This window comes from Ambystoma mexicanum, chromosome 1p, assembly GCF_040938575.1.
Source record: "Ambystoma mexicanum isolate Mex_15411 chromosome 1p, UKY_AmexF1_1, whole genome shotgun sequence".
In the NCBI taxonomy this organism is placed as follows: domain Eukaryota; kingdom Metazoa; phylum Chordata; class Amphibia; order Caudata; family Ambystomatidae; genus Ambystoma; species Ambystoma mexicanum.
The window spans coordinates 605926260-605951476 of NC_090921.1; the positions used below are offsets into that span (position 1 = coordinate 605926260).

Consider the following 25217-nt stretch of genomic DNA (forward strand, 5'->3'; position numbering starts at 1 on the left):
CCAAAAGGGGGGAGCCGATGCTACAGGACTTATGCATCATTAGTTGAACATTCTGTTAATGTGCACCCGTGAAGATTATTCCTGTTCGTTAACTTCAGTGCTTCTCGACGGAGTGGGGATATGTGTCTCTATGAAGCTGGCGGCTTCCTCGGGGAAGGTGAAGAAGTGGATCTTGTTTTGATATTGAATTTTAAGTCTTGTCGGGTAGAGCATGGCGTACTGAACCTGCCATTGCAGTTTCTTAACCCCATTGAATTGTTTCCTTTCTTGTTGCACCGCTAGTGTAAAGTCTGGAAAGATCCGTATAACGTTGGCTTCCCATCTCAGCTCCTGCTTTTCCCTTGCCGCCCTCAGTATCGGGTCCCTGTCCCTGTAGTTCATCACACGTGCTATGATTGGTCTAGGGATATGCTCCCGGCTTCGGGGCCAGAGACCTGTGAGCCTGCTCAATAATGAACATTGGTGACCACCCGGAGTCCCCCAGCAGTGTGCGCAGGAGGGCCTCAACTCCTTTTTCCATGGAGCCCTTCATCGCTTCCTCCGGCACCCCCACTATGCAAATATTGTTGCATCTTGACCTCGCTTCTAAATCCTCGCATTTAGTCTTCACCGTTCCTAGTTCGATCTCCATTGTGGATACCGTACTTTTCAGGGCTTCAATGGCATCTTCAGTGCCCGATATTCTTGTTTCCGCCTCCGTTATACGTGTTGTCGTTTTGTCCAATTTTGTTTTAATGGACGCCATGTTTGCGGTGATCCCGTCAAGTTTGTCGTTCAGTGTTGCAAAACCCTGTTGCATTGCGAGGAAGACCGCTTGCGGGTCCATCAACGTGGTTGGCGGGGCCTGCTGGTTGAGCAGGATCGTTACCTCCTCTATCTCGGGTGTTGGATCTTTCTGGATAGTCGTGGTGTATTTGTCGATAGCCCCCTTGTTCTTTTTATGACCAAAATTCTTGGGCATTATTCCCTTTTTTTTTTATCGATTGTTCAGCAGGATTAACGTGCTCTGCCTTCTCTGATGGGCGTATGGCGGCAATTGCAATGTGTGGTCGTGGCCCTCGGTGTGATCAGGCCAACACAACACTCGTTTTGCAGCAAGTCTTATTAGTGGTGGGGAGTCGATGCCAATATGCATTGTTGCAGGTAGTGCGTATTCGGTGTCGCAGCACCAGTGCCGTGGTAAGTGCTCGATACAGCCTCCTGGTCGCTAGTTGTGAGGATACAGTTCTGGGGTGTCCCTGAGAGGCCTCGCTTCCCGCTTTCGTATACACTGTCCGCCACGCAAAAACCAAAATTCTTTCCACTCATTTCTGTCTGCTCTGTATGTTTGTAATTCACCTCCAATTTATTGCGGGGGCCAAGGGAGTTCGTGCCTAGTGCAATGCTGCCACCTCCCTCTCGCCGCCCCACTTATCTGCGTTGTTTTCGCCGAGGAGTTCGTCGGTGGATTCTTGTTGCCGGGTATGGGCCGAGCACTGGCCGTTCAGCGGTGCTTGAAGGAGGGGGATGGCGGGAGCCAGTGGGGGGACCCGGCAGGCGCTCTACGAGGAGCAGAGCACCCGCAGCAGGCCCCGATGGCGATGGGCCTCCGGTGTCTTGGGCGCAGAACCGCACCTACTTCCGCCGAGCTCCTCCCCTCGAGTTCCGGCTCGACCTCAGGCTCCGCTCCCCGCTGTCCGTCGAGTTCGAGAGTCCGTCGAGTTCGGAGAGTCGTTCACCATCGGCTTCCAGGTTTCGCAGTCCTGTTCAGTAGTGACTGACATTCAATCCATGTTTCATAGAAGTAGAACCGGACCCGTTGAACAGTTATATTTGCATTACGGCCCTGGTTCACTCCGGAGCTCACACAAGAGTGGCCATTTTCTCCCGTGGTCAACAGCGCCCCGCTGTTGACATATTGTTAAAAAGCTTGAAGCCCATATGCAAAAAGCCATACCAACGACATTGGACAAACTGTGCAGCTGATGGGAGGTTGATTTGGGAGTGAGTATCACGTATGATGATTGGCACAATAGGTGTAAGCTAAAGGGCAGTGTATCACTTAACTCAAGATTTCATATACTGCAGTTCAAAGTGTTACATAGGTTACACTATACACGTGCCAAAATGAAACTAATCAGTGTAAACAATAATGGGCAATGTACCAGATGTAATACTGAAGATGCTGGATTTTTGTATATGATTTGGGCCTGCCCTGTTCTACATTATTTAAAGACGTGGTGGAGGAAATAAGAACGTCAGTCCCAGCAGTATGGCTACTTGGTGCGTTGGGTAAAATGCCACTGAATGTATGCTGCCTGCTGGCAAAAGCCCCCTTGGGTTGAAAGCTGGCTCAAGGATGTCACGTGCGCCAACAATAATGAGGAACTGTGCATCGCCATGGTGCCGCAAACTTCTAGGCGTAAGGACATTTGGGTATATTTCAGGAATTATTTTTTTTAAAGAAATCTAATAGTGTTGTTAGTACCTAGGTGTTCTCCTCATGGATGGCGTGGAGATACACTTTCTAGTATGGCTGACGGACTGTATAACAAATTAAACATGTCGGGTGGGGTTCTGGACTCTTTCACATGAACCATACTGTTAAGAAGTTTTGATTATGACTGTATATTCACTGATATACTGCCGCCTTTTTTCAGAAAATGTAACAGTAAAAGGTGACAAAAACAGTTGTTTGAAGTGGCCTATAACCAAGTGAATAAATACACGTTTTTAGTAGATAAATAAATCATGGCAAGTGTTGTAATTCCAAATAAAAACAAAATTACTAATGTCTCAGTATATATGAGGTACGCTTTTGGCATATGTGATGAAGACGTTCATAGAAAGAAATCTCTCAAAATATATGCCTCCGATGAAGGCGAGGCGCTAGCCCCAAAGGTTTCAGACAAGCCTAATGCAACAAAATTTTTAATTAACAAGGCTGTAACTAGTTGCTGTAATACAACAAGCTGAACTGAATACATGCTCTATTATTCTTCAAATTGCCATGGATATACAATTGGTATGTGGCTATTTCAGTTGATTGCGATTGGATAGTGGGTGAAAATGGTATTAAAATGTGTGGGTACAACGATTCAACAGTTCAGAAATGGGTGTTCATGAAAATAGAACAGTAAAACGTTATAATTTTGTAATTACTTTTATGGCGCTATAATGATCGATTATTGCTCTTTATAGACGAAACTTAAAATACAAAATAAAAAAATCAACAAGGGACATGTACTGCTGACAGATCTGACTCAATAGCAAACTTAGAAACTTAACATTTATATAATTTGAAATTAAAATATTGAATCGTGGTAGTCCAACCTTATGGTAGTGACTCTGAACGTATTTGCTTCCCACCAAGTACCTACTACTTATGGGGCAAGAAGTAGTGTTATAACATTCATGTTTGGGGTCCATATAGCACTGCCCAAAGAATCACTAATGATGATAGTCTACACACATCACAGACCCTATTTCTTTCATCTGATTGTGACCTCTTGGACACTATTGAAGCACCTCTCTACTGCAAATCAATAACAGGATGACTGTGGTTATAGCCTGTAATGCTTCACACGTCTTATGGTATTCCATTCGTACAACCTAGTAATTCCATTCAGTGTATATTCAAGAACGATGAACCCTGAGGAATAAAAGAACATACGTATAATTAGTAAAACCAAATAAAGAAGTGAGTGGAGAAAAAAACATCAAATCAGCCCATCTTGATCGAATGACATCTCTTATGGTGGAACCACACAAGCTATACTGCCATCATGGCTGCCAAGAGGCCCTATTTGATGTGTTACACTGTGAGAGAGTGCTAATCTTTTAGACAAACACAGTTTGCATTCTGGAACATATAGTTTTCTTTTGTTTTTTTCTTCAAATTATATTTATTCTTTTAAGACACATAGGGCCTCATCACGACCCAGGCGGTAACCATGGCGCTAGTAGCGCCATGGTTGCCGCTGGTATTTTACCGATTCCGCCATGGTGAATGGCGGAATTACCGCCCCATTCCAAGGTTGGTGGGGCGCTAATTCCCCATTCACTATTGGCCCTTTCCCATTCTTGCCCCCCTAGGGCTCAAAGGAAATGGGGAAGGCAGTAGTTACGGTACCGCAAATTGTGGTACCGTAATTACCTCCAAGGTCCCTTTGCGGGTCCAATCCCGCAAAGGGACCTCGTAATTAGGCGGTAAGTGGTTAACGGCGCCGCCACCTTTTACGGCGCCGTTAACCCCTTACCGCCTGGGTCGTAGTGAGGCCCATATAGTTTTCTTATTGTATAATAAGTATGTATCTATTAGTCTGAGCATACGAAGTACTGTTGACTAAAAGTTACTTGCTGAATAGGTCACATAAGACATTGGGCTGTTTGGCAACTGAACTCCCCATCCATCAATCGAAAGATGGGGTGCAGGAGGCAGATTTTTGTGGTATAAGCTCCATCATCACAATGAAGCTGATGTGTGCTATCATGTGAGGTCAATGCAGTATAGGGTGGGAATTTGAACCCTTACTGACCTGCCATTCTCTCGTTGTCAGGTGCTTGCCAGACCATTTCCTGTGCCCCTATGCCACTACTTTCTGTTAGACATTCGATGATTAAATCACGTACAACATGTGGAATGAAATGAGATTACCAAGATAAATAATTTTCATTGCTTTATTCATAAGCCCAATATAAGAATTGCCAAATTCCATATATAGCTGAATATATAAATAATTATGAGATGCCATTCCATAAAATGAGAACACAGTTAACAAAGGAAAGGTTTTATTTGCTTTACAAACAAACAGGGTAAACAAAGCAAGAATCGGATTCCTTGTCAGATTATTGCCAACTGTATCATCTGGATACCAGTCTGAAGAGGCGCGTGGGAGCAAGTACTGAATGTGTAGTAGCTCAGGGAGAAATGCACAATAAGCTGTTCTACAATAAAGGGATTCTCTTACAAATATATGCAGATATTTCCATCACAGAACATTTGGAGACACTTTTACAGAAAAACATTTAATGGTATAATCTTTTTTTTAAAATAGTTTATATTTGCTAGACACATTTCAATGAACTCAGGCTTCCATCTAACATGGTAATTAAAAAACAATCATGACCAAGAAAATGGCAACAGAGATTGGAAAGCAAAGGTAATGTACTATACAATAGAACTGCTTCATCTGCCCCTCTTCCCAGCATCAGTTTGGGGCAGGTGGAGAACATGATGGAAATCAGCTCAGACTGAGACTATGTTGCTGAATGTTTGGCCAAACCCCACCTGGATCACCACAACCTGGCATCTCAACTAGGGGCACAGGAAAAGAATTTGCATAGCAGGAGCACAGACGAGAGGGCACGAGGCCATGTACGTCTGTATACAGTACCAATCCCTTTTAATCATCAGTAGTAAAAGATAGGTCTGTCAGCTATTAAGAAAACACATGACACAGCCAACCAAACAAATACATAGGACGTAGTTGTTCTTTCCCTGAGACGGAAAGTCTCCCAAAATATGTAACATTGACATTTCTGCTGTATTCACATTACCGGTCACTTTAAAGAAAAACAAGTACAATGAACAATCTAATAAATAAGCAACATATAAAATATTAGAGTGAGTATCCAGATGTAATGTAAACAAACATGTGGGTCCTAAAGCTATGTCGGATCAAGTGAGCGGCTAATAAAACAAAATGCAGAAATGGCTATTTAAAAAATAAAAAAAACGTTTATTATTGCACTTGTGTAGACATAGTTGTACATGAGGACTTGCAAGCAATTGATGCTTCTCATTCAGCGAGCGGTGCCACAATTAGAGGTCTAGAGTTTCCATTCATTATTCATCATGACTACGAAATAGCCGTCGTTGTCGATAGAGGCGCTCACACCGCAGTAGTAGTTCAAAAACTCCTCAGCTGTCACCTGTGGTAAAAGGGAAAACATTCAAGTGTTGAGCACCAGAGGAAACAAAAGGCAGAGTTGCCAGATTGGTTTTTACTCTGATGTGGGAAAGAATACTTGGTGTATGTGTGGCATATGCCTGAGTTTTATTTTTTCAAAGTCAAAATGGAACAATCATACCAGAACTGCAATAATGTCCCCTTCCGCAACCTCCCACTCACCACCTTTTCTTCAGCTTGACACTTATTGTAAAACAACTGCCTAGCCTTCTTTTTTTAAGTACTTCTACATATACAAAACTTAAGAAGAGACTGCAATGTATGGAATCAGAAAATCATATAATCAAACATATTGATTTTACATGTTTTAATATGTTTTGGCGGTGTAACTCAATTTGAAATTGATAAATTAGTCAGGTTATTAATTGTTATGGCATAACAAAAGGCAGAATATCTCCTACTTTTCTGACCATTAAGCTAGATTAACTTAATCTAAAGGTCAAATATAAAATGATAAAACCTTTTCTTTTTAAATATAATGCTGTGAGAAAGCCCCATCACTGAGGTCCTAGGGGTGCGGGAAGGCCACTACTAGCTGTGTGATGCTAGTCCCAAAGTGGGAATAATGTGACGGGGCTGTCTAATTGCAAAATGGAAGACCCAATTATTACAAGCTGAGTGCAAGGACCATCAATTATTCAGACATTAGTGGTTACACATGGTTTGGCGGAAGGACTTACTTACAATAGTAGGACAAACTTCTAATCAAGAGAGAAGAACAAGTTACTTACCGACTAACGTTCTTTGGACTGGATGTTCCTCCCACATATTCCTTATCTTTGATAAATCCATTTCAAGCTTGCTGGCCTCGGAATATTTTTTTCTGTAGAGGGTGTTGCACGTCGACATCGCCCTCGAGTCGGTGTCCCTCGAAGGCCTCGGTATTGGCACCGACGTCACCATAGGTATAAATAGTCTTGTGCAGCTCTGTTGCTCAGTTCCATTTTGAGATGCTGTGTTTGTCCAGGATGAGATGGCTAGTCCCCTTGAAGCAGCGTAGGCTGCAATTACAAGGGAAATTTTACTGCAGGGAAGGATGGGAGGGGCAATAAGGAATATGTGAGAGGAACATCCAGTCTACAGAACGTTACAGTTGAAAATTAACTTGTTCTTAGAATGGATTGTGTCCTCCCATGTATTCCTTATCTTTGATAGACTCCCAAAGCAGTAATGAAAATTGGAGGTGGGAGTAAAATTAATGTGGTCTAAGTGTGCACAGAGTGCAATACAGCTTTCCCAAATTTTGTCTCCTGGCTAGTGGAGGAATCTAGACTGTAGAATGTGGTAAAGGATGTGCAGACAGCCATGTGGCAGCCGCACAGATGTCTTTTATTGGAACTCCTCTCTGGAGAGCTGACAAGGCTGTGATACCCCTGGTTGAATGAGCCCTGAGGTGTTGAGGAGGGTCTTTTCCTGCCAATTTATAGCACTCTAGGATAGTTAGAATTATCCATCTTGAGATGGTCTGTTTGGTGATGGCTAGGCCTAGTTTATGTCCTGCATACCCCACAAACAACTGGTCTGCTTGTCTAATTCTTGCAGGTCTGCTAATGTAAAAACTCAAAGCACGCTTGGGATCCAGCCTCTGCAATCTCTCTTCTTCTTTCCCCGGATGAGGAGGAGGGAAAAATGAAGGCAAGGTTATTTTTTGCGTGATATAGAATTCTGAGACAACCTTTGGGAGGAAATTAGGCTTCACTTGAAGAACTAATTTATCCTTGTGGAAAATAGTATGTGGAGGTTTGCAAGATAAAGCTTGTAGCTCGCTCACTCTTCTGGCGGAAGTTATAGCCACTAGGAAAATTGTTTTGAGAGTGAAAAACCTTAATGGACAGGAATGGAGAGGCTCAAAGGGAGTGCCCATTATGAATTTTAAAACTTAGATTTAAATCCCACAGGGGAACTTGGAAAGGAGTCGGGGGTAGACATTAGTCAACCCTTTCAGAAACTGAATGACTAGAGGGATTTTAAAATATGAAGATTCCTCAGCCGTGCGTCTGAAGATTGATAGCTAGGCAAGGTAACCCTTTATTGTGACAACTTGAAGTCCTAAATTCCAACGGCAGCGGTATAATGATTTGGTTGCTGGTCTTCTGGCCGAAAGCAACACCTACATTACGTCATCCGGAAGGTCCCAATCATTGTATCTCAACCTTTCAGAAACCATGCGTGATGGTTGAGAGTCCTGATATCCGATGGAAAACCTGACCCTCCTCTTGCGAGAGAAGATCCTCCCTTTGTGGAAGACGAATTGGAGGACAGATGGACATGTCTAGAAGATCCGGGTTGCATGTCCTCCTGGCCCAATCTGGGGCAATTAGAATCATGGATTTCAGGAATCTTCTCAGCCTCCTTATTACGTGAGGAATAACAGGGACTGGAGGAAAAGCGTATAGAAGTGGAAACTACCAGTCCACCACAAACACATCTCCTAGAGCTCCTCTCGGGAGAAATTCCCTTGAACAGTATAGTTCGCATTTCTTGTTGACACTCGTTGCGAACAGATCCACTGGAGGGGTTCCCCAAAGGGTGAGGATCTCTTGAAGGACTTCCTGAGCTAGTTCCCACTCATGGGAGACTGAGGTCTACCTGCTAAGAGCGTCCGCCGCTGTGTTCTTCTCACCGGCTAGGTGAACTGCCGATAGCGAGATTCCTTCCTGTATTGCTCAGAACCAGAGCTGCATTGCCTCTGCCCAGTGGCAGTGATCCTACGCCACCTCTTTTGTTGAGGTATTGCATGGCCACTGTGTTGTCCATCATGATCAGAATGTTTTTTGACTGTACTGATGGCAGAAAAGCTTTCAGTGCTAGCCTGATTGCCCTCAGCTCTGTAGTCTGGACTCCGATGGAGACCAACAACCGCTGATGGTTAAGTTGTTGGTATGGGCTCCCCACCCCGTGAGTGAGGCGTCCGTCACTATTGTTATCTCCGGCCATGGTTGCCTAAACAGTTCTCCTTTCAAGATGTTCTCCCGACAGGCCCACCACTGGAGGTCTCGCGCTACTCTGTTCAGGATTTGTAGGAGATCTGACATCCTTACTGAGAATTGTAACCATTGGTTCCTTAGAGCCCACTAGAGAGATCTCATTCTCAGGCGAGCCTATGGCACTAGAAAAATGCAGGATGCCATTAGGGTGAGCAACCTCAAAAAAGTCGAAGACTGGTAGACGCTGGGCATTTTGAAATCTGGTGACCATGTGAAGAATATCTTGAGCCCTCACCTCTGGTGGCAAGGCTTTTCCCAGGGGTGTGTCTAGGAATGCTCCAATGAACTGGAGTTTCTGTGATGGTATCATATGTGACTTCTTTAAGTTGAGGGAGAAGCCCAGCTTGTGGAGGAAGTGGCAAACATAATCTAGATGAATCTGAGCTTGTTCCGGGCACACTGCTTTGATCAACCAGTCATCCAGGTAGGGGTAGACATGAATTCCTCCCCTCCTTAGACTTGCTGCCACAACCGCCATTAGCTTGGTGAATACCCTCGGGCGGAGGTCAGCCCAAATTGCAGAACTCGAAATTGATAGTGAGAACTGCCAATGGTGAACCTCAGGTACTTTCTGTGCTTCAGATGGATAGGCACATGAAAGTAAGCATCCTGAAGGTCCAGAGATACCAACCAATCCTGAAACTGGAGGGCCTGAAGGATCTGAGAAAGGGTTACCATCTTGAACTTGTCCTTCCTGAGGAATTTGTTCAATTCCTGTAAATCCAAGATGGGTCTCATTCCTCCGTCCTTTTTCGGTATTAGGAAGTATGGGGCGTACCAACCCTTGTTCCTCTCCGTTACAGGTACTGGTTCTATAGCACTTTTCTCTAGCAGTTCTAAAATCTCCTGCATAAGGAGCGGATCTGGAAACATCAAAGAGTCGTTCCCCAGTGGATGACGCTGAGGATTGTATAGGAAAGGCAGGCAGTAACCTTGGGCAATTGTCTGCAATGCCCAAGCATCTGAAGTAATAGCCTGCCATTCTGTCAGATGTTGAGTTAACCTGCCTCCTACTGGTGTTTTGTGTGGTGAGACCTCAGAGGGGTTCTGGAGTGACTGACGCAGATGCTTGAAGGTAAGGAAGCGCCTGCCGATGCAGACTTTGTACCTTTTCCCAGTCCACTACGGGTGATTCGTCTCTGGCCCCTTTGAGCTGGCTGCCCTCTGCCTTTTCCGAATGCGTAGTAAAAACGAAAGGGCTTTCCCCTCCAGGACGTACCTTTGGGACAGCTTGGAGTTTGGCGAATTGCAGCTCCAAGGGATTTGGCCGCCGCTTTGGAGTTTTGCATTTCTCCAAACTGTCATCAGTTTTTTTGCCAAATAGAGAGGTGCCGTCAAAGGGCATATTTAGACGTCTGGAGCAAAACCCGATTTCCGCAACCACGCAAACCTGCAGATTGTGGTACTGGCCTCCATAGCTCTGCTAACGCTGCCAGCAGAGTCGAGACCTGTTTAAAGGGACTCGCACATTGCATCCTTTCCGTCCTTGATGATATTCAAGAATGTGTCTCGTTCCTCCCCTTCTGGGAGACGGTCAGCCGTCGTTGAAGCGCACTCCCAAAGGGTGTGGCTGAACCTCGCCGGCGTGCAAGTGGCGTTAGCTGACTTAAGAGCCATGCTGCATGCCGAGAAGACCTTTTTGGCCATGGCGTAAAATTTCTCGTCATCTCGATCCTGCGGTATTGTGGAGTATGCCAATTGTCTGCCTGATGAAGTCGCAGCCTGCACTACTAAACTCTCTGGGGTCGGAGGCTTTGCTAAATAGAGAGGGTCTGAAACCGACGATCTATATTTCGCAGAGAGTTTTTTGTTAACTGCAGGAATTACTTCCAGAGTCTCCAAGTTTGAAGTCACTTTTTTCTGTAATGCTGCATGGAAAGGAACTATAAGGTCTTCCGGAGGTCCCTTATTTAAGATGTCTGTTAAGTCATCCTGGTGAAAAGTGGGTGTAGGTGTTGACCACGCCATGAACTCCATTATTCTACCCATAAGTGATCTATAAGATACCTCTGCATGGTCACCAGGCTCTGGTTTGCTGAAATCTACCTCTGGAGAGGTATCTATGCCACTGGCCTACTGTAAGGACTCTTGCAGCTCTCTCAGTCTGACCCCTTCTGATATCAGCTCTTTTGGTAGAGCAGGTTTCATGGGCTGTAAACCGAAAGGTCTTTCAGAATCAGAGTCTTCCCCTTCCTCATGAATAGAAGATAAAGCTCTGAAATAATCTTTTACCGAAGTCGACGATGCAGTCTTGGGTTTCGAAGGTGCGTCGAAGAGGCCTTGTCTCTACTCGAGGGTTTGTGACACTCTCGAGGATTTTGCCTTGCCGAGGTCGACCACTCGCAGCGCTTATTTTTATTGGGTTTTTCCCCCGGGTATCACCTTCAGGCATCTCCGAGGGGGCCAAGGCAGCGTTCTCGAAGACCCTTAACATTTTCAAGCAAAATTTTTCCCACTTAGCCGGAGAGCTGTGTTTCATGGGGGGGGGGTGACTCTTTCTGGCGAATTGGAGGATGAAGAGGAGGGTGATCTATGGCGCCTCTTCCTGCTGTGTCTCGATTTAAATGAGTGGTGAGAACCACTGAGATTTCGAGCGGGAATGTTTTCTCCTTCAACGAGGAGACAAATGGCTTGACTCGCCCGAGGACAATTTCGAAGGGGTAGAAGATTTAATGGTCTTACCTTTTTCCAGCCTCCCCCTATGCTCCCTTAAGGCTTTCGCTGTCAGACATACATTCCTCACACTCCGCGCACAGGTTCTCTGGGCACAGGCACCATAGGCAGACCCTGTGAGGATCGGCCAAAGACATCTTTTTACCACAAACCCGGCATTTTTTAAAAGCGGATCAGGGCGTTGATGAAGATGACGAACATGCCATCGTAGATTGAAGATTTTCTTCACAGAAATTGGAAGTTTTTTTTAGATTCTCTGAGGAACCGAGAATTACGTCTCTGAGGCTTACGAAATGCAGAAAAACGGAACTGAGCAACGGACGCTGCGCAAGACTATTTATACCTATGGTGACGTTGGCACCGATACGGAGGCCTTCGAGGGACACCGACTCGAGGGACGTCAACGTGCAGCACCCTCTACTGAAAAAATTATTCAGAGGCCAGCAAGCTGGAAATTGATTTATCAAAGATAAGGAATACGTGGGAGGACACAATCCATTTGAAAGTCAGTTATTCTGAGTGGGTGGTCACATTGAAAAACTCATTGCCTAAATCCACCATATGGCACAAGTATAAGAAAGGTCTAGGGCCATGCCTGATTGAGGGAGTTTGAAGATGAGCCCACCACATGGAGGCATGCAGAGAAAACAATGAGAACAGTGTAGGGAGGTGGCCAAAGAAGGGAAGAGAAAGCTTTGGAGGGGGAAGATCAGGGGAGTTAGTGAAGGGGGAAAGGAGAGTCAGAGAAAGGTCAGAAAGTGGAGGTTGGTTGTTTTCATATGGTTGTTTTAGGAGGAGAAGGAAGGTGAAGGAAAGGTGATGAAGGAGGTTAGAGGAGAGGGATGTCGAAAGAAATGAGGGCACTGGAAGCAGAGAGAGGGTGGGGAATGGTCAAAGAGAAGGAAGTGGAGGTCCAAAGGAAAGTATACGCATGGGCCATAAGAAGAGGGCGAGACTAGGTGGTGCTAAGAGGCAGGTGGGGAAAACCAGGGGGGGAGGGGGGGCAAACAGGGAAGCAGCCAAGATACAAGTGTTAGGGGGGGCGTGTAGAGCCTTGCTGACCTGTGCCCAAAACTGATAGGGTCAGAAGCCTGAAGACACCAAGAGAGCCTGAGAGATTGAGCGAGAGGATGACAGAGGCTAGCTGGAAACCATAGTCTAGATTCTGGTGGTACTGGCAAGCCTAGAAGGAAAATAAATAACATTTGAGCAAGGAAGGCTCATTGAGAATCTAGTCCTGGTAGGCTCATTGAGAATCTGGTCCTGAAAGGCTCATGGATAATATGGGCCAAGTGGTTAATCGATATTCTGAGCCAGTGAGACTCACAAGACATTCCAGTTGAAGCCCTGACTCCAAAAGGGACTTTAGTCGGTGGAGGATGTCTCACCGTCCTTCATCCCCTTTGGCAGGATCTGTAATGAAAATCAACTCAGGACAGATGGAGAAGAAATAGACTGTCATCCGGAAGCTCAATACCCACTGTGCAGGAGGGCCACAATAAATTAGTAGCTGCAAGGGGTAGTTCCGGAAACATTGAAACCTTGAGACCGCCAGGAAAGCTTGCCCTGATCATGAACTGTGATATCATAGAACTTAGGAAATCAGGCCCACCATTATTTCAGAAGGCTGGCTCTGGATTCTGAACATTCCTCACACTTTCTTTTAAGGCAAATATCCATATTTGTTCATTTGACTCAAACCCTTTCTGTTTTTGAACCAAACAAACGTTTTCATGAAAACCTTCTATGAGTCTTGGTGCCTTTGTTTGGTATCTGTGTCTGTAGCACTGCATCAATTGTCTCTGGCAATGTGGTCCTTTTTGTCTAAATTGTCAAATAATTAAATCATTACATTTTGAAAGGTTGTACAGGTTTTGTGTCCGCATTATTGTATCCTCACGATATTCCTAAACGTACACTGATTTCATTGCATTCACATCTTTGAGAGTTCACATTTTTTGAAGAGCTGAACATTCTAGAAATGTGTTCAACCGATATTTCAGAATTGGCTCTATTAGATTTAACCATTGGTTGGGAAACAATCAGTTTCTAACAAATAGTGGTTGCAGTAAATACCTGGCTTTGAGGTTTCATAAGCATCTGCACAGCCTTTCGACTGATGAAAAATAAAATTAGAAATCTTGTGCGATCAATATCTATATAAGCTGCGTGTGAGCTGCATTAGAAAACATTTGGCCAGATGTACTGTGAGGAACCTGAGGGCGTCCTCACTTCCTTCTCCCTGAAATACTCTGCTCAGGTGGCCAGGGAAAGACCATCGCTTTTGGATCCCGACCCGGGAGGAGGATATGCGAGGGAGGATCACCTGGGTAGAGGAGACCTGGGGTATGGAAGGGGATGTCCTTGGGTGAGACGCAGTATCCCCCATTTCCATTTCATGATGAACCTTCAGTCCCAGTGTGAGGGTCATGCATGTCCAGAGAATAGAAGTAAGTGTGGTCAGGCAACTGAACTTAAGGACTCGCACCTGCAACCTGTTAACAGGTCATAGGTGCATAAAAGGTGGAGTCGACAGCAAGATTGGGAAAACCAGCAGGAGAGACGGGGCTGAGAGGGGAGAATTCCTTCCCAGGATGGGGCTGCCGAGGAGAGTCCTGCCTGGAGGCCAGCATAAAGGCTACTGTAGAGGAGAGAAAGATGCCTGAGCGGACCGTGAGAGGGTCGACGCCGCTACAGTGTCCTCTGCCTTGTGCCCACAGCCAGAGCTCTGGGGCATGGAAGACTCTAGAGTGCTGTAGGCCACCAGTGCGTCCGCCGGTGAATAGTGGAGTTACCGGCAACTCACAACGAAATTTACAGAAGGCGAGCAGTGCTCAAGTAGCTCCGGAGAAGTGTGCGTGGAGCCGATGAACGCCTGGAGAAATAAGAGCAAGGATGCCCGGAGGAGCAGCCATGGACCAGTGAGTGAATTGAAGGGAACACTTGTACCGGAGCGCTCCTTAGGCTACAAGTGGGCATATGGTAATGCCGGATGAACTAAAATATGGGTGCAGTTGATGATGAACCCAAAGTGAGAGGTTTTTGCACAACGAGCTAACTAGAAGTAAGGGAACTTGAATATAAAGCAAGCATTATTGAATACCGAACTAAAGGAAAGCTTTGAGAAGCCTACGAATAAAATAAAAGAAAGTGTGAAACACAGGTATTTGTATTTGTATTTATTTTATTTATAAAGCGCAGCCAGGCCCGGGGGCATAAGGGCGCGTAAATGTGGAGCTGGTTACAAGGAACAGTTAAATGAGTTACGTTACAGTTACATTTGCAGGAAGGTTACAGTTACATAAGTGTGCAATAACAACAATACAGACAACCAGGTTCCAAAAATGGTTACAGGTAGGAGCTGGCGTCGTAAACAAGTGCATATTCCGAGTGATTGGTCATGTTCAGTAGGTTAAGGTTTAAGCTGTCATGAGTCCATGTTATGGAGCCAACACTTCGTGCTATATTTGAATCGGTTAAATGATGGTTCTGCACGTAGATGTGGGGGGATGGTGTTCCATAGTTTAGAAGCTTGTACCGGGAAGCTAGCTCCACCCGAATTGTGGAGTTTAAATCTCGGGGTGGTCAAGGTGTTAGTTTGGGCTGCTCTAAGAGGTCTCGAGGCGGAGTGTGGTGTAAAATGGTTAGTGAGGTATGCTGGAGCAAGGTTAGCTCTAACTTTGTGTGTGAGGGCAAGCGTTTTCAGGGATATTCTGTGCTTGACTGGGAGCCAATGCAGGTTACGTCTGGTCTCAGATATGTGTGCTTTTTTGGGGATGTTAAGGGCAGCTCTGATTGCATTATTTTGGACTACTTGTAATTTATTGATATTTTTGTGGCTGGTGCCCAAGTAAAGGGCGTTACAGTAGTCTATTTTGGAGAGGACTAAAGCTCTCGCGAGAGTGATACAGTTGGGAGCGGATAAGAATGGTCTACATGCTGTAATAAGCTTGCAAGTGTAGGCAGCTGATGCCGCTACTGCGTTAGTTTGTTTAGAGAAGGATAAGGTAGCATCGATGTAAATACCAAGAGTTTTAGTATTGTTAGAGACTGAAATGAGGTTGCCATCTATGGTAAAGGCTTTGAAGGAAGGATTGAGATTTTTAAGTTTGGCGGGAGTGCCCAGGATGATCAACTCAGTTTTATCGTCATTGAGACACAAGCCATGGTGTGCCATCCATGCTTGTATAACTGAGTAGATTTCATTGAGGGTTGTGCTGTCAGTTTCATAGTCACCCGTGATAGGAAAGAGTATCTGGGTGTCGTCCGCATAGTTGGTATACGTAACACCCAGATAGTCTAGGATATCGAAGAGGGGTTTCGTGAATATATTATAAAGTGTCAGGGACACGCAGGAGCCTTGCGGGACACCACAGGGTACTGGGGCCGGCTCGGCGGAATCTGTGGGAGAGAAGACCCTCATGGTTCTGTTCGCCAGGAAGGAGCTGATCCATGCCGTGGCTGCATCTGAAAAGTGGGCTGCAGATTTCAGGTGTTGACAGAGTGTTTGATGGTTAACCAAATCAAACGCTGCTGACAGGTCAAGCAGTAGAAGGAGTGCTAGTTTGCCTTGGTCTTTCAAGGTTTGGATCTGGGTGGTGAGGTCAATAAGTGCGGTTTCCGTACCGTGTCTTGGTCGGAAGCCTGATTGCCTGAGCCCTAGGAGATTATTAGCTTCTAGATAATCCTGTATTTGTAGATAGGCTGCTCTGTCCAGTATTTTTAATAGGAATGGTACTGTCGTTATTGGTCTGTAGTTAGACGGGTTGGCTGGGTCAAGCGTAGGTTTTTTGAGGAGTGGAATGACCCAGGCGTCTTTAAGATTGTCAGGGACTATTCCGGATGTGAAAGAGGCATTTATGAAGTTGGTGATGAATGGCGCCAGATCGTGTGCTGCTGCTTTAACAATCGGGGCGGGGCAGGCATCCCCTTGGCAGTTTGAAGGTTTTAGTTTCCTGATGATGTTTTCTACTTCCTATGTTGAGAGGGGTGAGAAGCTGAAAGGTTTACAAGTCGTCTGAGAGGTTGGAGGTATGTTGGGAGGTTGTTTGTAGTTGGGATCAGCAGATAACAGGGATTTTTTAGCGGTAATTTTGGATTGTAGGCGAGCTATTTTATCTAATAAGGCTTTCTGGATGTTGCTACACCATAGTGCGTCAGAAATACCTTTGTCACTTGGGGCAATAGGTGATTCTAATTCTTTGAGTATTTTGAAAAGTTCTTTAGTGTTGGATTCAGCTTGAGTAATCCTTGTGTTATAGGAGTCTTTTTTGGCTACGAGTATGGCTGCTTTGTAGCTAGAGGATACTAGGGTTAGTTCAGCTTTGTTAGGAGCTGTGGGGTATTTTTTCCATAGTGCCTGAGCGGTTCTTTTGGCTTTACGTAATTCTCTTAACTGTGGCGAGAACCATGAGTTGAGGTGACGCTGTGGGGGCAGTGGAGTCCAGGGCTTTAAGTATAGCCTGGTTATAAATGTCCACTAGAGCTGTTGGGTCTGCGTTTGAATCAATATTATTCAGAATAGGGAGTAGAATAGGTAGAAGTTTGTCAGGAGTAATGTCTTTCTTGTTTCGCGTGCGGATGGCAGTGGCGATGATAGGTGCAAGGTGAGTAGATTTAGCTTTAATAGCGAAGGTTAGTTTGTGGTGGTCCGACCAGATGCATGGGTCATTAGATAGGAGGTCGATAGAGCAGTTGCTGTGTGAGAGCCAGTCTAGGGTTCTACCTCTGATATGGGTGGGTTCGTGGATAATGTGTGTGTGACCCAGATCAGATAGGGAATTAGCTAAGTCAAGGGCGTTGATGTCTTTGGGATCGTTGAAACCGAGGTTAAAGTCCCCAAGTAAGATAGTTTGCGAGTTGGGTTTGGTATTTATAGATATAAGTGATGCAATGTCCTCAGTGAAAGAGGAGATGGGTCCTGGTGGTCGATAAATGAGGTGCACGGTGGCCGTGTGGTTGGGTGAGAGAGGTAACTTCATTGACAGGGATTCGGCAGACGGGATTTGCGCATCTTGGATGATTTTGATGTCGAATGTATTTCTATATATGAAGGAAAGTCCGCCTCCCTTTGTTTGAGTAGTGTTTCTGTCAGATCTTATAATGGCATAATCGTTAGGTATTGCGAGTGCCAGAGATGGTCCGGATGCGGCATTTAGCCAGGTTTCCGTGACTGCGAGGACATCAAGGTTTTCAAAGGTTATAAAGTCAGCAATGTCGAGAGCATGGGCAGGAATGGACCTGGCATTCACAAGTGCTGCTTTGATGAGTTTATCTTTTTTGATATTTTTTTCAGATGTAGGCGGTGGGTTATGGGCTGGATTATTGGCGTCAGAGAGGGGAGCAACGTGGTTATGGGCAAGATGCAAGTGTTTCATGGTCCGGGCCCTTAGTCTAGTGTTCCTGTTTAAGATACTGGGGTGGTGAGAATATGGGGGGGGGTAGAAGGACTGGTTCGGATGTTTAGACTAGTATTTCTCTTCAGTGTGTTAAGGTGGATCGAACCTAGGTGAGTGGGTGGTCTAGTTCTGGAGTTCAGTCTGGAATTTCTGATGGAGATAGTACAGGGCTGGTTAGGTGTTGGTTTGGTGGCAAAGTGGAGTAACCAGAGTGCTGGATCGTCCAAGTATAAATTTGCAGGGGTCATGGTGCTAGGCCTCAGGGAGGATGTGGTGGGTGCCATACCTAGTCTGGTGAGGGTATATTGTTTAGGGTGTATAGACTGACTAGCCCAATAACTACTATAAGTATACAGTAGATGGATGAGCGTTGATATGTACCAATACATGATGTTTAAGGTGATGCTGGTACACAGGGCGACGGGGATGACCAATGCACAGCAATTGTAGATGTGGTCTGAGAGGCGACCAGAAGGCGCAACACACTAGTGAATGTAGTCAGATAGGCGACCTAAAGGCACAACACAGTAGTGAATGTAGTCAAATAGGCGACCAAAAGGCACAACACAGTAGTGAATGTAGTCAAATAGGCGACCTAAAGGCACAACACAGTGGTAAATGTGGTCAGATAGGCGACCAAAAGGCACAACACAGTAGTGAATGTAGTCAAATAGGCGATCAAAAGGCACAACACAGTAGTGAATGTAGTCAGATAGGCGACCTAAAGGCACAACACAGTAGTGAATGTAGTCAAATAGGCGACCAAAAGGCACAACACAGTAGTGAATGTAGTCAAATAGGCGACCTAAAGGCACAACACAGTGGTAAATGTGGTCAGATAGGCGACCAAAAGGCACAACACAGTAGTGAATGTAGTCAAATAGGCGACCAAAAGGCACAACACAGTAGTGAATGTAGTCAGATAGGCGACCAAAAGGCACAACACAATGGTAAATGTGGTCAGTTAGGCGACCAAAAGGCACAACACAGTGGTAAATGTGGTCGGATAGGCGACCAAAAGGCACAACACAGTAGTGAATGTAGTCAAATAGGCGACCTAAAGGCACAACACAGTGGTAAATGTGGTCAGATAGGCGACCAAAAGGCACAACACAGTAGTGAATGTAGTCAAATAGGCGACCAAAAGGCACAACACAGTAGTGAATGTAGTCAGATAGGCGACCGTAAGGCATCTAACATTACTAGCCATGAGCTAGGACTGCCCTGGCAAAGAGTTTGCGTCAGGCCACGATCGACCAACATGTGATAGACGGATGTGCTATCCGCGTGTTATGAGCGGGGGAATAGACATAGACACAGGAGGGGCTTTGTAAGTGTGCAAGAGTAGGGCACAAATCCTACCAGAGTGTTCACGAAGCTCTCGCCATACAAAGCCTGCTTTGCGGAGGGCAGCACGTACGCATTGTTCCGGAAGCAGCTAGGGTTCCTACGGGTCGCAATATGAGAAGCGAAGCAGTGTTCCGCGCCGTGCCGCTAGGTGCGGACAGGGGCAGACAGGAGGGGCCTTTGGCTCACGGGCCTTAGGCAGCTAGGGCCGGCTTCCGCCTCCGGTCGCCAGGCGCTGTCGATATGCAGATGAGGGTTGCTAGGCAACCATAGGGAGCGTCGGGGAGACGAACTGTGCGGCGGCCATCTTGTGGCCGGGATCTCGTCGGTTTCGCGTTGCCTCGTCGGTGTTGAAGGCCAGGTCTATGGCCAGGGGTGCACCGTGCACTACGGGTGCAGGCAGTCAGATGCTGCAAGTGAGAGTGCGCTCGGGATGGTGGGAAATGGCAGCGGATCCGTGTCCCAGCTGCTCCTGCAGCATGGGCGAATCGATGTGCCTCCGAGCACGATCGAGTGTTCGCGATGCGAGCGGGGCTCCAGCAGGGCTCCTGCCCGAGTGTAGAGTGAGCTGAGGGGCAGACAGGAGGGGCCTTTGGCTCACGGGCCTTAGGCAGCTAGGGCCGGCTTCCGCCTCCGGTCGCCAGGCGCTGTCGATATGCAGATGAGGGTTGCTAGGCAACCATAGGGAGCGTCGGGGAGACGAACTGTGCGGCGGCCATCTTGTGGCCGGGATCTCGTCGGTTTCGCGTTGCCTCGTCAGTGTTGAAGGCCAGGTCTATGGCCAGGGGTGCACCGTGCACTACGGGTGCAGGCAGTCAGATGCTGCAAGTGAGAGTGCGCTCGGGATGGTGGGAAATGGCAGCGGATCCGTGTCCCAGCTGCTCCTGCAGCATGGGCGAATCGATGTGCCTCCAAGCACGATTGAGTGTTCGCGATGCGAGCGGGGCTCCAGCAGGGCTCCTGCCCGAGTGTAGAGTGAGCTGAGGGGCTGACAGGAGGGGCCTTTGGCTCACGGGCCTTAGGCAGCTAGGGCCGGCTTCCGCCTTCGGTCGCCAGGCGCTGTCGATATGCAGATGAGGGTTGCTAGGCAACCATAGGGAGCGTCGGGGAGACGAACTGTGCGGCGGCCATCTTGTGGCCGGGATCTCGTCGGTTTCGCGTTGCCTCGTCGGTGTTGAAGGCCAGGTCTATGGCCAGGGGTGCACCGTGCACTACGGGTGCAGGCAGTCAGATGCTGCAAGTGAGAGTGCGCTCGGGATGGTGGGAAATGGCAGCGGATCCGTGTCCCAGCTGCTCCTGCAGCATGGGCGAATCGATGTGCCTCCGAGCACGATCGAGTGTTCGCGATGCGAGCGGGGCTCCAGCAGGGCTCCTGCCCGAGTGTAGAGTGAGCTGAGGGGCAGACAGGAGGGGCCTTTGGCTCACGGGCCTTAGGCAGCTAGGGCCGGCTTCCGCCTCCGGTCGCCAGGCGCTGTCGATATGCAGATGAGGGTTGCTAGGCAACCATAGGGAGCGTCGGGGAGACGAACTGTGCGGCGGCCATTTTGTGGCCGGGATCTCGTCGGTTTCGCGTTGCCTCGTCGGTGTTGAAGGCCAGGTCTATGGCCAGGGGTGCACCGTGCACTACGGGTGCAGGCAGTCAGATGCTGCAAGTGAGAGTGCGCTCGGGATGGTGGGAAATGGCAGCGGATCCGTGTCCCAGCTGCTCCTGCAGCATGGGCGAATCGATGTGCCTCCAAGCACGATTGAGTGTTCGCGATGCGAGCGGGGCTCCAGCAGGGCTCCTGCCCGAGTGTAGAGTGAGCTGAGGGGCTGACAGGAGGGGCCTTTGGCTCATGGGCCTTAGGCAGCTAGGGCCGGCTTCCGCCTCCGGTCGACAGGCACTGTCGATATGCAGATGAGGGTTGCTAGGCAACCATAGGGAGCGTCGGGGAGACGAACTGTGCGGCGGCCATCTTGTGGCCGGGATCTCGTCGGTTTCGCGATGCCTCGTCGGTGTTGAAGGCCTGGTCTATGGCCAGGGGTGCACCGTGCACTACGGGTGCAGGCAGTCAGATGCTGCAAGTGAGAGTGCGCTCGGGATGGTGGGAAATGGCAGCGGATCCGTGTCCCAGCTGCTCCTGCAGCATGGGCGAATCGATGTGCCTCCGAGCACGATCGAGTGTTCGCGATGCGAGCGGGGCTCCAGCAGGGCTCCTGCCCGAGTGTAGAGTGAGCTGAGGGGCAGACAGGAGGGGCCTTTGGCTCACGGGCCTTAGGCAGCTAGGGCCGGCTTCCGCCTCCGGTCGCCAGGCGCTGTCGATATGCAGATGAGGGTTGCTAGGCAACCATAGGGAGCGTCGGGGAGACGAACTGTGCGGCGGCCATCTTGTGGCCGGGATCTCGTCGGTTTCGCGTTGCCTCGTCGGTGTTGAAGGCCAGGTCTATGGCCAGGGGTGCACCGTGCACTACGGGTGCAGGCAGTCAGATGCTGCAAGTGAGAGTGCGCTCGGGATGGTGGGAAATGGCAGCGGATCCGTGTCCCAGCTGCTCCTGCAGCATGGGCGAATCGATGTGCCTCCGAGCACGATCGAGTGTTCGCGATGCGAGCGGGGCTCCAGCAGGGCTCCTGCCCGAGTGTAGAGTGAGCTGAGGGGCAGACAGGAGGGGCCTTTGGCTCACGGGCCTTAGGCAGCTAGGGCCGGCTTCCGCCTCCGGTCGCCAGGCGCTGTCGGTGATGAACACATAAAGATAAGACAAAGGATGATTATTTATGAATAAAGTAAAGCAAATGATTAGCACTTGTGAAGTTTGTGAAAGCAAGGTGGTGGAAGACAGTGAGCACCACAGAGTGATTTGCGTGGAAGAACACACTGTGGCAAAGCCAAAAGACTGTCAAGGAGAATCCAAAGTGAATATAAACCAAAGCACAGGTGCCGTGAGCGAGAAACCTAGGTGGGCAAGAATATCTAGGGTTATCGGTTGTGTGGCCTGTAATGGGTGGACCGTGTGGACCGACAACTGCACCCAGACCGAGGATACCCTGTCTGCAAAATCCAAGAAAAGTAAAGATAAAGAATCTTCACTTGTGAATTAGACTGCTGAGGTGAATGCGAAAGATGGCAATCTGTATAAATCATTGAAGAGTGTAGGGGAGGATTGGTCCAAAAGACCCCCCTCCCATGCATCCTCTCCCCCGGTGAGGGTCATGGCTCGTCAGGGGTCCCCTCCCTACCACCAGGGCCCAGGTGGTGGATGGGTCACCTGCCGAAGACATTGACCAAACCTGCTGAATTTAGCTAGGCCTCGGAAACCATTTTGTCTAATGAAGATGGTTTGAGCCCTGCGCACCGCAGCGCGGCCCCCACCTTTGGAGAGTTTCAATTATCCCTGTGGCCACAGCTCTCTGGCAGATCCGCTGTGAGCCCGTTCCCACGAACAAGACGGACATGAGCTAGTGTCAGATACCAACACTGTAACATTTCACCTTCCACAGTGTATCGCTGCTCCCAGCATGACCCGGCCAGCAGGGCCTGGGTGGAAAAAGAACTGTAAAATGGTCCTTTGACAAAAGCAAAGTTCCCAAATACTAATGAGAAAACTACCTGCGATGAAAGCGTTCTCTCCACAACTTCTCTGACTAAAAAACCTGTATAATGTATAAATATGGCAAAATGTGTGCTCATATGACATTAGGAATGAAGCACCCACATCCCTGCAGTTATGCGCAAATAGTAAAAACGTCCCGCGGGTTTTTGTGTTGTGTGTCATTGAAAAGATTGCACCCCACGGTCCCGCGCCATAACCGAACTAATGCTGCTAGAGTGCAAAGAAAGACAAATGCAACCATATTGAGGGCTCGTGTAAAGGGTGCACGAAAATGCACCATATGTGTGTGTCCAAGCCCACTATGTGCCACTGCCGTCAGTCTCAGTGGCGAGTTGTTTCTGTGTGCTCCACCAACCTTACTACTACCTCACTTACCGCGAATGTATAAGCATATAACCAAATATTGTAGTTGTCAAAAACATAGTGTACAAGTAATGTGCTCGGATTGGCCATATGAATGGCACTAGCAATGTTAAAACGTGAGCTTTGGAAAGACTCAATGAGTATTGTATATTATTTGAATGTTTATGCTTCTTCCACCTAAAATCGGCAACACACGAGGAAAATACCTTTGTGAACACATGCAAGGCCATTCCCCCTCCCTCCCAGCGAAGCCTGCCAGACCAAAAAGCAGAGGCCTGTGCCACGCTGCTCCACCTCCCCCAACTCGGCTGGAGCCGCTTCAAAGATTCGTAGTTCCCCCTGCAGCACCCAAGGCCACGGCCTGCCACCTGTATTATTTACAACCCAGCAGTAAACCCCGGCGCTAAAACACAGATGCAGAGGCGCCCTTTCTTAGGCTCCACGACCCACTGGCTCACCTTAGGTTAATGGCCCCTGTAAAATTAGGACATCTAATATTATGTCAACATTACAGCAACACATCCATAATGACTTCTAACAAGACATGATGACATGGACCGCCTGTCCCATGCCCCGAGACCCAACCCCATGACCTACGATACCCGGTCAACAGGACGCTGGTAACCATGTATTGATAAATCGCCAGCAGACCCCACTTTAGGTGCATTCCTCCTGTGTTGCATTAACCTGTAGAATAACCTATTGGAAGATTTACCAGGGAAGATAATATTGCAAATGGTTGAATGACTGCGGTGTGCATGGCCCTAGGGCAAAAAGTCAGGAAAAGACATTCATCTCTGACACTGGCCACAGTGGCACAACAACACCGCCCGGATGAACCCAGCTGACCTGCCAGGCCCAGCCCAACCCATGCGGGTAACCAGTGACATCCTCCAGCCGCGGCCAACCACATCGCAGCAGCACCTATAGCTAGTCGTCGCCACCCAATCCCCACGAACTTGTGCCCCCTATAGTATGTAGGTTCTGATGACGTTTTTTGTAAATATATACGCCTGTCTTTGCTATTGTCAGACAGAGCGCTCTCGGAGTTTTCAGAGTTCTTTGCATGCCCTATTTTGATTAATAAACTCCCATTTACGCTCACCCGCACTTTGTCTTGGCCTTATTCCCATCCTGGGAGAGTCCATTATTGTCTCTCATTGTGGGGAGGATCGTGCTAGCTGGGGACACTCGCCTACAAGAGCTTGAAAGATTATAATGTTGATCTGGAACTGGCTTTGAGAATTAAGAGACTTGAACTGATTGTGAGTTTAGAAGCTGGAAGAGCAGACGTCTTGGGGAGGGAAACCAGAGACTTGGTGATCCGTGTTGCCCCCTAGGGGAAGGGAACCCAGAGGCCTTTTTGGAACTGTGTTATCTTCATGGGGAAGGGGAACCTGAGGCCTTTTTTCTTTTGGAACTGTGTTGTCTTCTTGGGGAAGGGAACCCTGAGGCTTTTTGGAACTGTGTTGAACTTGGGGAAGGGGGGCTGGAGAGTAGGCAGAGAGCTGGAAGAAGCTCAGAACTTTATATGCAACACTTTTTCTTTTGTTGCTGACACATTGCTTAGCTTTAGTTGTGATGGTAAGCATAGCATTTAGACACAGACAGACTTTTAAGTTGAACTTACTGACTCAGACTATCCTTAGCTTCTTTAGGTAGGGAAATCCCACCTTAGCATAGGGCAAGTTAGGTCTTACACCATCCTGACATTTAAGAATATTAAAGTGTTTTGTTTGAACATTGAATCTGTTGTCTATGTCTTGCTTCATGATGCCTTCACAGTACACACATGAAGGAAATCTCCTTTATAAAATCTTTTTATATGGTACTTGATGCCAAATAAACTGAATATAATGTGCTCCACATTAGCAACAGTATATTGCTAAAATTGTCAAGAAAAGGGGACT

The 25217-nt window shown here is 47.6% G+C and overlaps 1 protein-coding gene across 3 annotated transcripts in view; it reads right to left on the bottom strand.

Moving 5' to 3' along the window:
• Window positions 1-4645: 4645 nt before the first annotated feature.
• CAPS (calcyphosine) overlaps window positions 4646-25217 on the bottom strand; it is an 830344-nt gene continuing 809772 nt past the window's right edge. For 2 of the 3 annotated variants that reach the window (XM_069649586.1, XM_069649587.1), the window contains one exon: window positions 4646-5913. In XM_069649586.1, coding sequence (XP_069505687.1) covers window positions 5812-5913 — 102 coding nt within the window. In that variant the 3' untranslated portion in view covers window positions 4646-5811. The remainder of the gene's footprint in view (window positions 5914-25217) is intronic. The other variant, XM_069649585.1, reaches the window with a different exon arrangement.